We start from the raw sequence: 12,088 nt of genomic DNA on the forward strand, positions 1-12,088 counted from the left end.
CCTCAGCGGAAAAACAAGGATGCGATGCACTGTGCAATTATCACATGTCAATGTTCATTGGTTTTAGTTTCACTCAAAGTAGATTCTGCCTCAACCGTTTACATTTACTTAAGACATAAATTACTGTTTATTAGGATACTCGCATAGACAGGCATTTTGACACGTCAGTATATCGTACAAGCCCAATTAGATGGTAAAAAGAATTCAGTTCAGTACTCAAGCGCTGTATGAGCAGCGGCTTCATGTGCGATCGTCTCTCAGACAGCACACGCATATAACAAACTGAGTTCTCTTTTGCTGCTTATAGCGCTTCAACTTGTTTTTAAACCGCAATGCTTAAAAACGCATGCAAATGATAAGTTCTCATGATAGAGATGATAGTCCAAAATCTCTACCAGTCAACAAATTTCTACCGGTTAATTGTGTCTACCGGTATATCACCCACCCCTACTTTTCCCATTTCGCTATATACCTCACCAGTGACTAGCATTGTTGTGCCTGTAGTGACTTACTGTTCAGGCAGTAAGATCTGTGTTGTATATTCTCTCTTTCACACAGAACAGATGTGTTCATAGTTGTACCTGATGTGGTTGTGTAAAAAGGCTCTGTGTTCTGGTGCTCATAGGTACACATTCGCACGTCAGCAGCCATTTTCTCTCTGTTCCTGCTGTGTGCAGACTGTTCTCTGGGGAAGCAAACATTTGGGTGGTTGATTTTGAGAGGGGAGGCAACTGCCAAGGAGGAAGCTGAGGATGAAGAAAGTGATCTGATCTGATCTGAGAGAGCCAGAGCATTATAGTGGGATTTCATTACTCAAAATCTTTTTTAAAAACCCACTAATTCACTTGGTGAAGTACAGACAATTACTTTTTTTTTTTTTTTAAAGCTACTAGTCTTTAGTTGCATCACTGTTGCTTCAGTAGGTTGTATTAGTGGTGGGGCTTACTCATTTTAGAGAGCATCTGAATGGGCAAATATCTAAAAGTGCAGGATGGGTCAAATATTTCTGGTTGTTCAAAGTTTGGGATGAGTATTTTTTTTCTTTTTTGAAAGTAATCGATACCTTTATTTAGCTAGGAGACATTGAATTGATCAAAAGCGACAGTAAAGACATAAAACATTTTTTTTTCAAATAAATGTTGTTTATTTGAAGTTTCTATTCAAAGAGTCCTGAAAAAGATGAATCATAGTTTCCACAAAAATATCAGCACAACCGTTTCATTGTTTCACAACATTGCTAATAGTAAGAAATGTTTTTTTGAGCACCAAATCAGCATATAAGAATGATTTCTGAAGGATCGTGTGACACTGAAGACTGGAATAACGGCTGCTAAAATCACAGGAATGAATTACATTTTAAAATATATTTATAGAAAACAGTTTTATTATGGAGTACATTAGTGTATAGATGACATCAAAGCTAACACACATGAACTAAAAGCCACAAAACTGAATTTTTTTTTCTTTTCTGAAGCTTATGTGTACAAATCAAAGCATGTCAGCGACAAGCTGAGAAATTGTGTTTTGAATCACAAACCTCGAGAGATAAGGAGACAGAAGTAGGTCAAAGAGACTGAAAGAAACAGAGACTGTTAATTAAATATGTCTAACAATTATTACATCACGACAAACAATCAAAGTGTAGATAAAGCACTTTGATTAGTATTATGACAGCTGAAAAGTGCTGAACCACAATTTTTAATGCATTAATTTTAACTGACAATCTGTCTTTGTAAAGGATCTGTTTAAACTGATTGCTCTAGTACACTGAAGCATGACAAAAGCCTTGCAGAGTTCGTCTCGAATAACTATGGATGCTATTGTTTTGGTTCACAGAAGTAATGCCAGTACCAGACCAGCCCTTTGACACAGAAAACTCCAGCATGTTGAGCCCGGTACTGAACGCCTCCAACGGAGATGGATCAGAGACTGAGACCACCTCTGCCATCTTGGCCTCTGTTAAAGAACAGGTGGGTACCTCATGCCAAACTACTGTAAATTTCTTCATTCTTACAGTTTGTCTCTAATAGAAGGTTATGTTTCCCCTCACACTCATAGTCTGAAGCTATATGGAAACATTCATTTTCCAACAGTTTAATTAGAAACTCTCTGAATCTGTATATACCGTAAACAGTAATTACACAGAACCATACCAGCCCTCAGATGAACTGCATATGCCATCTGGTTTAAGGAGCCGTAAGGTTTGATGGGTTTTCGCGTGAGTCATTTCCATCATCTCGTGCTACCGGTTTCATTTAGCGCCTTGTGTCTAAATTCACAGATACAAATGGTTTTTGATGGTCACCACACTGCAAATGTGCCATTGCGCCTCAGTATCACATGGTTTTGCGGACGAGTGGGAGTAGTGGATGTAGGTTTTTGTGCTGTGTGGTGTAAGAAATTTGAAATATTTGACACGGCATGATGCAATCAGGTCTTCATGCTATGCTAGTTACAACACCGCAGCTTATCTTTAATAAGACTGGTCACCTGCCTGTCAGCAGATGGACAGCTTCACAGACGCTGGCACAACCTGATGATAAACTGGCTTGATCTCTCAAAAATAATGACAGGTGATTGTAATTGCTTATGCCCTCCTGTCATAAAAAAATTCTGTCGTTTATGAAATGATTTATAGGATTATTGCATGTCAGAATTAAGTGTGCAAGAATGTATAGTATTTCTCACTTTCACTTTGCATATATATATATATATATATATATATATATATATATATATATATATGTCTATCTTTGCTGGAGCCCATTTTTAAGTCAAGACTATGTGTAGATAAAAATGGATCGTGACAAGCCCTTCGATTCCTGCTAGCGTTTAGCTCACACTCCTGCTTTTAACTGTGGGGCAGAAAAAAAGCGACATGCTCTCAGGGTTGGAAATCTACACGGGGAGTGTTAAAGTAGGCCACTGCCATAGGCTGCTGTGGGCCAGTCTAATAGCTCTCCTATCAGAGCGAGAAAAACTGTCTGCCATCGTTTTTTGATGCTTTTCACTAGAGGGTACTGGTGGACAGGGTCCATGGCTCTATGTCGTATGCAGTGTTTCTCTCTGAGAGAAAATTAAAAAATAGGGCTGCACGTAAGTGCACGGTATATTTAAATATCACAAATGTACATTTCACGTTATTCATATTGCAATGGCTTGTGATATCTGAATGATTTTAATAGGCTACTTCAAAAAGTAAAAGTTTTAGGTCAACGCATATAGCACAGAATAGACTGAACATGCAACTGTTACTTACGCGTGACTTGCTTGCCTTTAAAAAGATTTATTAAGTATTCATGTAAACACAGTTGGTTATGCTTTAAGTGAACGTAAACAGTTGGGAAAGAAATTGGATTCGGAAAAATGGGATCCGCACATTAGGTCTTAAAGGGGGGGGTGAAATGCTATTTCATGCATACTGAGTTTTTTACACTGGTAAAGAGTTGGATTCCCATGCTAAACATGGACAAAGTTTCAAAAACTAAGTTGTACGTTTGAAGGAGTATTTTTGTTCCAAAAATACTCCTTCCGGTTTGTCACAAGTTTCGGAAAGTTTTTTTCGAGTATGGCTCTGTCTTACGTAAGATAGAGCGGAATTTCCTTATATGGGTCCTAAGGGCACTTCTCCGGTAAGATCGCGGGCGCGCGCACACTCGTAGACTAGAGCAAGAGAGTGAAAGCAGTTCGCCATCAAAGCGCCCTGCCCGGCTTTTGGGAAGTCAATGTCACCAAAGAAGTGTGTTTTTGGTTGCCAGGGCAAGACAACCCTGCACAGATTCCCAAAGAACCCAGCGTTAAGGAACCCGTGGATGGAGTTTGTTTTCCTAAGCATAAACGGAGTTGTGTAAGACTGTTGTTCCCTGCATTTCGACGATGATTGTTTTATAAACAAAGCCCAGATCGACGGATTTGCAGATCGTCTAATGCTTAAGGATCGAGCAGTCACAATGATAAAGGTTCGCGGTCGTGCGTTGGAACGGTGAGTAAAACTGTTGAACAAATGTCTCTGTGTGTTGTTATCTAGGCGGGTAAGCACAGCTAAGCTTCGCCCACACGGCCCGCCCCCAGCCGCTCGTTTTTTTCCGGAAAGACTCGGTACAGCCTATCTTTCAATTAAAAATATAATAAAACAAAAGACTTTTTGGAGATATGAAGGATGCAATATTACTCTATAGGTACTCAAGATTAACAGGAGATTGAGTGAAAATGAGCATTTCATCCCCCCTTTAAAGTGACAGCAGCCTAATACAGTAAACCTGCTGCTGCTGTCTGTCAAACAACAAAAGATAAAGAAAATCACTCACTGCTCTTGACTGAATAACTCTTGTAGCTTTATGATGAATCAGTGTATATTTAATTAATGTGAAGACTATGTAGTATTTTAGTTTTACATTTGATTATTGAGTTTCTGTATTGTTTCTTATAGGGATGTCACGATACCAAAATTCCAGTAGGCTAGTGGGTACCGATACCATTAAAATTTTAAGGTTCTCTGTACCAATTTCGGTACCACAGCAAAATCTGTTGGAACTATTTTTCTATTTTATTTAAGCATTTGAAAAAAATATTCAATTCAATTCAATGACTTTATTATTTATGACGGTAATCATCAGTAAATAATAATAAGCATTGAAGGCTACATGCTGTTTTAAAATAAAAAAATCAAGTGAAAAATAAGCAACCTTCTATGCACATATTATTATTATTTCTAGTAGTAGTATTTTTAATACACGGAGACGTAGCTAAACCTACTGTACAGTAGCCTAATATAATTATTTCTGTCAATTTCTTCAAGTTAAACCGAACTTTTATTTTGGCGGGTTGCCGTGAAGACCTTTGAGTTTCTGTGTCTGTATGATATGACGATAGTTTTTCTCAAATGAAACGGTAAAATGCTCATGAAGTGACTCAGAGAGGCTCTGGAGATGAATTTCATCATGTCATCATATCGTGAGGCAGTAGAGACTGAAAACAGCGCGAGCGTCACTCGTGCTTCTGTGTGTGTGTGTGTGTGTGTGAGAGAGAGAGAGGTAAATGAAACCGCGCGTCTGCGCCATTCATTCACACAGAGACCAGCAGAACATGCAGGCCAGGGTTAATATTTAAATAGTATTTTTGCGGTTTAATATACACATACACTATATATATCGTGGTATATATCAGCTACAGTGCTCCAAGTAAAAAAGTTAGTCTGGAGCCGCGACTGAAAGCAGCTGCCTATTACTGGGTACCGAATATACCCGGTAACGCTACAGAAATGAAAGTAGTGTCTTATGCTCAACAAGGCTTTTATTTGATAAAAAAATGCATTAATATTGTGAAATATATTTGTTGTATAATAATATAATATATTATACAATAATATATTATTGCAATGTAAAATATGTTTTGTATTTTAATATATTTTAAAATGTCATTTATTTCTGTGAATTCAAAGCTGATCTTTTAGCAGTCATTATTCCAGTCTTCAGTATCACATGCTCCTTCAGAAATCATTCTAATATGCTGATTTGGAGCTTAAGAAAGATTTCTTATTATTATCAGTGCAAATAGTCCACCTTGTTGGTAGAAGCTATTTACAGTAACTCTGCCCACCAATGTCTGGTTGGGCTAGACCAAAGTACAAAAAACGCCTGTAATTTGTCAGCTCCAGTGTGGTGTAGGGAGTAAGGCGAGTTGAAGATGGCAGACGCATTTCTCCATCACATATCAGATTGGAAAGGCATTTATTTTCAATAGATATGAAGCAAATGTGTGAAAAGTGGAATTAAAGTGCCTACCAGTTATTTAATAACAAAGTGTTTATCGGGTAGGTGTAGGGAGCGCTTTATTGTCCTAATAAAGTGGCAGACTGAGGTACAAATAGTATCTACTACACTTGTTGCAAAGAAAATACTGTTATTACTAACTATATGTTTACATAGTGTAGGCTAAATAGAATCTATCACTATTTGCACTTAGTGTATATTAAATTGAAATCTTTCATAACATTATAAATATCTTTAGTCACTTTTGATCAATTTAACGCGTCCTTCCTTTCTCAATAAAAGTATTAATTTCTTTAAAAAAAGAAAGAAATCTTTCCAATCCCAAACTTTTGAACCATGAATTGCTACTCTCTATCAAGGGATAGTATTTTAGCCGCAGCTGGCAGATACTGTAACTATACCATTTGGCTTTAAAAAATATATTTCTCCATCAATGGCCATTCAAAATTTGTTGTTTTTTCTTGTTCTGATCAAATGCATTTATTTTTCATATATTTAGACAAACAGACCTTGCTTGCTATTGCTAATCAGTGGTAGGTTATGTTAGCAGGCAGGGCGTATATTTTGTCTATATTTTATTGGACAAAAATTTGGAGTACAAGAAAAATCATCATTATTTCTGGTCCATTTGCTAAAAGAGAAATATTTTACATGTTCTAAAAGTGTTTTGTCAACATTTAGCAGTACACTATCATCAAGATGACCCCAAAACTAGCAGAAAAGCCATAAACTAAAACTTATATTTTCATGATTTCATGTGGTCTGTATGCATAAACCACATCCATGTTTCAGAATGACCTTGTGTGTGTTTTGCAGCAATTTCTTAGTCTGCTTTTTATTATAGTCATATTTAAGTATCTCTGATTCATGATACTGTTATCAAGTGCAGCTGGCATGATGTCCATTTCAAAATACACTGAAAATAAATGTTTATCATTCTGCCACTGCTTGTCTACTCGCTCAAATTATGATAAATCACCCAATTTTTTTTTGTCCTCCACTAGATGGCAATCTCCCATTTTGAAGGCATTTGGTAAAAGTGGTTTAGACAGAGGTCATGATGCAAAATTCACAGAATAAACTGAACCGTTGATCTAAAACCAATGTAGATATAAAGACAAAGGATGCTCTGTAGCACTGAAGACCTGTCTCCCCTCTGCTATGTATAAAAACAATGTAGCAAAATGTCTGGCAAAATGTCCAGGTCACTTGTATGTGTGCTTTGTGTGCAGTTTTCAAGGTTGCACGTGCAAGCAGAACACAGTCTCTCCTGTGTACGACGACTCTCTCCCATTAAAATTCTCCTGTATCACTTGTGCTAAACAGAATCACATGCACTGGTCAATCAGCAAGGGAGAGCATGTTTAATAACTTGGACTCATATGCAATGCTCACACTGTATGGTAAGATCAGTAGCTGCTGCATTGGCAGTATAAGATTAATGAGTGTGATTTCTTCTATATAATGAACACTTAATTTTATTATTTCCCTTTGAGTGTTTCTTTCTCAGACTATGTTGATATAGTGATTATATTAGTCATATTTATAAAGTACAGACATTCTATGTTTAATTAATTTTCAGAAGAGCTGCTGTAAAGCTCAGCTTGTAGTTTTTCTCTCTTTTTATCCCTTTAATGTGGTGTTAATTAAAGAAATTTATCTTAGTGTTGTTAAATTGACACATTAACTACTCAAAAAAGCCACAGGCATGTAAAGTTTTATTATGAGCTTGGCAAGGATTCTTTGGGGAAAGTGTCAGTGTTTGTAAGGGGTACAGCTAAGGTCGAATATTTCTTCCCATTTAATTCTAACTCTGCATTTTTGGTCATTATTTTAGGGAAAGTCTATTAATCAGCTCATTATATCTCCACCCGATAGGAGTGATTTACTTTAGCCAGAAGTGAAGTCATTTAGAATTTCCTCAGTCACATAATTAATATCGCATATTCAATCAAATAAAGCCGTTCTTTTAATTACTTGTAATATTCATAAATGTGTTGAGTTTGTTTTGAGAAATGAGAAAATTATCAACAAAAAGATGGTTTAAGTTTATTTGCAGTTTATCCTGAGGTCTTTTGAATGTCTTCATTTTTGCTGTAATTTGCAACCAGGAATATGTGTACATTCATTTGAGTCGTTCCTGCCTGTTTAACACTGTACGGTGCTCAGTCAGTTTGGTCAGGCTGTGGAGTGAGTCTGGACTCATTAAACCCCGTGAAATTATAGAAATTGGGTTAAATCCTTAAAAGAACTCGCGAGGCAAACCCCAAGTGACATTTTGCAATCAAACGGACCAATGAAGAAACTTAAATGTCAGTCTTTGTCCACAGGGCGCAATTAGGCATTCAAATCAATTTCTCTGTCCCTTGGATGTTTATTTTCTAGCCAAATAGGTTTAATGGCATTTTATGGAGTTAATATGTAAGATAATGGGAATACGTTCCTGTTTCTCATCCTTCTTGCATTCCTGGTCTTGCAGTTTTTTACCTGATGAAATAAGTAGTGTAGTGTAGGAGCTGAAAAAACAACAACAATGCATTAAATGCTATAGAATAACCATTTTTTGGTCCAGGTGACTCACTGAGTGCTTTCCTGTCTGTACAGAGTGCTATATTTAACCAACTTTTGTGACAAGTGGAAAGTGGAGGCTACTCCCCGCTCAGGGAGCCTGTCCATTGCAGGCTACTGAGGCAGAACAGCCTGTTAAGATCCCTAGAGGAAGCACAAAGCTTAGCATTGCTCAGTGGAACTGTGCTTTTTTACTGCCAGGACCCGCAAAAAACACCTCTTTCTCTCTGGCGTTCTACGACCCTTTCAATGAGACCCCGCTTCTCCCCCCTTCTCCTCTTCAGAGTGGAGCACAGATGGCGTCAGAAAGAGGGGAAGAGTTTAGGAGGAGGCGGAAGAGTGACTGGAGGGCAGTGGTATTTGGCTGGCTGGCTGGTGGGAGGGACCCTTTGTGATGCAATGTTGCATAAATAATGCCAAAGGGGCTCTAAATTCACTGTTGCCATGACGACCTTTGTGCCTGACTGCACTCCACTTTTTGCTTTCCCGCTGGAAGGCAGTCACTACCACTCTTGTAGTTTCTCTAATGACTTTACTCTCTTGATAAGCAGAGATGAACGCAGTCTAGTGGGATAGTGATGCGCCAACACTGCTTGTTCTCAGCGCAGACGGCCTCTGGAGTATGGTACATGTGCCGGTAAGAACAGTGTTATTTTATTTGGGAAGACAACAGGTGTTTTGTTGTGGGTAGATGGAAAGCTGGAGCAGTTTTGTTTCTGTTGTTGTTATAGATTTTTAGTCTAATCATTTGTTGGTGGCTCCATCATGAACTTGTTGATGTGAAATAAGAAAGGTCAGAGATTATGCTTGTTAGAATCATAATTGCAGAGTTGAAATGAGCATGGTTTTTCAGCGGAAGAGCTATCGCTAAGCGGCTTGCCTGTTTGATGCAAATGCACAGAGATGCGTCTGCCATAGCGTCATTAATTGAGACCCTAGACGTGTATGATGATTGTTGAAAATGCTGCAGTTAGCGCCTCTTTAGTCGTCATGGTCCGTAGAGCTCTCTTCAACACTCTGAATGGGTATTTTTGTAGCCTTCATCTGGGTTTGTGCCCAAAATAGCAGGTGATGTGTTCTGGAGCCCTCTTAGCATTAACCGCTCTAGGGAGAGTGTCTTTGACCTTGTGGCTGAGTGAACTCATTTCAGCCTTGTCACAAAAGAAGTGGGAACGTTGCATTGACTGTCTTAGCCCTGGGCGCAGGCACATAGTGCAGTGTTTCTGACTGGATTTTCACAGTGATTACTTTAAAGAGGAGCTCTGGGATTTCATCTCTGATTTAGCATCGACAAGTTTGTCATTAAATGTTAAGCAGTGCATATCTAATTGAGTGGAGAGGAAGTGGTGCATAGTGCTGGAATGGTCCAGTGACTATCAAAGTTCAGAATACTGCCATATTGGATATCTGGAGAAACTGTAGAGTAGTTAAAGAGAATGTACAGTTTCATTTTTAAATTACTGTACTTTGCAACCAATTAACTCATTATGGCCAGGGCCCATAATTAAGTATATACACCACTGTTCAAAAGTTTGAGGTCAGTAAGTTACTATTACTTTCATTCAGCAAGGACACATTAAAGTGATCAAAGGTGAGAGACATTTATTATGTTACAAATAATGCTGGTTTTGAATCCTGAAAAATGTAGCCTATCATGATTTCCACAAATATATTTTAAGCAACACACCAGTTTTGTAACATTATAATAATAAGAAATGTTTCTTGAGCACCAAATCAGCAAATTAGAATGATTTCTGAAGCTGAAAATTCAGGAAAATGTTTACCTTGAAAAAAGTAGTAATATTTGACAATATTACTATTACTGAAATGAAGCCTTGATGAGCTTAAGAGCTTATGAGCTTTCAAATGGACCCCAACCTTTTGAATTAAAAATAATGCCAAACTTTTATCATTGCAGTATCATATAAAAGCTAGTTTTAGTCTCTTTGTGAAACTGTACCTGTCACAAAAGATGACACATCAAGATTTTGTATATTTGTTTTATTGGTTTTACAAGGAGCATTCCACATTCATTTCTCCATATTGATTCCTGGAGAAGAAAAATAAAAGGTAAATGTTGTCAGAAGATGCACAAGTCATGAAACCTCTTTTCTTTAGTGGGTGGTTTGTATGCTTTTGATTACAATTGCCTGCGTTTCTTATGTCAGCGAGAGTCTGACAGTCATTCTTACAGTTTGACCGTGTTTTAAATTGCAGTTCCTTATAAAGTTTTTGGAGACAAACGTTTTGTGTATGCCAACATTTTTGCCAACATTTTTGAATGAATGCAAACAAATTTTTATCAATATGGAAAGTAAAGCCCTGTGTGACTGAACAGCCTCAAAGTCTCTCTACATCCTCCCCACCCCACCACACACACACACACACACACACACACACACACACACACACACACACACACACACACACACACACACACACACACACACACACACACACACACACACACACACACACACACACACACACACACACACACTTGAACTCTCTCTCTATCTCTGTGTGTATTTGTTACTGGATCATGGGTAAGTGCATGTGTGATACATGCTATAGACAGAATCAATTAAATAATTCCTTTAGGGCTTTACACATATGCTCTGACTGCTTTATGTGTGCAGGAGCTGCAATTTGAGCGACTGACGAGAGAGTTGGAGGCTGAGAGGCAGATTGTTGCCACCCAGCTGGAGAGATGCAAGCTGGGATCTGAGACCGGAAGCATGAGCAGCATCAGGTGGGTCTAGTGGAGTGACACCTCTCATTTACTCAATCTGTCTCATTAAACCAGCTAAAACCATCTATCTTTCACATCCCTCAATCTACCCTAGATCTACATCATCAAATGCCATTCAAATCAAATTTTTTTATTTCTGTGAAAATATCTTGATGTCCTTTCCCAGCTTATTCCATCATGCATATTTCAATGTAACCACATTCATAGGAGACTCAGATCTCAACTCTCTCTCTTTAAGTAAACTCTTTCAAGACTGCTAAGTAAACAAAGGGTTAAGTTGTCACAAGCTTTGAATTCAGCCTGTAATTAAAATCTCAACAGTAAACAAGAACAGATACTATAATAAAACAGACTATGGATTATATGCAATCAGTTTGACCCTTCAGAGGCTGAAAAGTGCTTCTAATCACTGTTTGCAACAAATGTTCAAATTTAATTGAATGGCCCCATTGTATTATCCTCTTGTTGCTGTGGAGAATATTTTGTGTTTATTCATCAAGCCTGAAAACTCAATAAATCAAATGTCCTTCAGCTGTTCAGTCAATAAGACTCCCACGTTGCTTGCTTTGTCAGTGAGATTCTATTGTACAGGATGATATCAGGTTTAAAGTTGTATATTTGTATCCAGGGCTTGACATTAACACCCACCAAATGCGGGTGGATTTCAGCAGTGGCGTGTAACACAGTCCCTTCTACTAGTGAATTTTATGAAATATACATTTTTCAATAGTAGTCTTTTAAAAAGACTTCTGTAACTACGTGCAATGTAGTGTTGTCAAAAATATAGCTTTTTCGATACATATCGATACCGAAATATCTGAAATGCTCCCAATACTCATATTCCACAGAATAGACACACAATACCAGATGCATATTCTCGCTCTCCTCTCATCTCTCCGACAGCGAGTTGACGGACACACCCGCCTCCCCTCACTCACTGTTTCATTTGCTCCGCCTCCGGGTGAATATTGTTGCTTATACAGGGCTTGAATTTCGC

At 38.0% G+C, this 12,088-nt stretch overlaps 1 protein-coding gene across 5 annotated transcripts in view; it reads left to right on the top strand.

Annotated features, from left to right (window-relative positions):
• Positions 1 to 1,841: 1,841 nt before the first annotated feature.
• ctnnd2b (catenin (cadherin-associated protein), delta 2b) overlaps positions 1,842 to 12,088 on the top strand; it is a gene marked incomplete at both ends in the record, with an annotated part of 75,328 nt that continues 65,081 nt past the window's right edge. For all 5 annotated transcript variants that reach the window (XM_081373620.1, XM_081373619.1, XM_081373621.1 and 2 more), the window contains 2 exons: positions 1,842 to 1,970; positions 10,979 to 11,091. In XM_081373620.1, the coding sequence (XP_081229746.1) occupies positions 1,842 to 1,970; positions 10,979 to 11,091 (242 nt within the window). The remainder of the gene's footprint in view (positions 1,971 to 10,978; positions 11,092 to 12,088) is intronic.

This window comes from Scardinius erythrophthalmus, assembly GCF_964197995.2.
Source record: "Scardinius erythrophthalmus genome assembly, chromosome: 9".
NCBI classification, from domain to species: Eukaryota; Metazoa; Chordata; class Actinopteri; order Cypriniformes; family Leuciscidae; genus Scardinius; species Scardinius erythrophthalmus.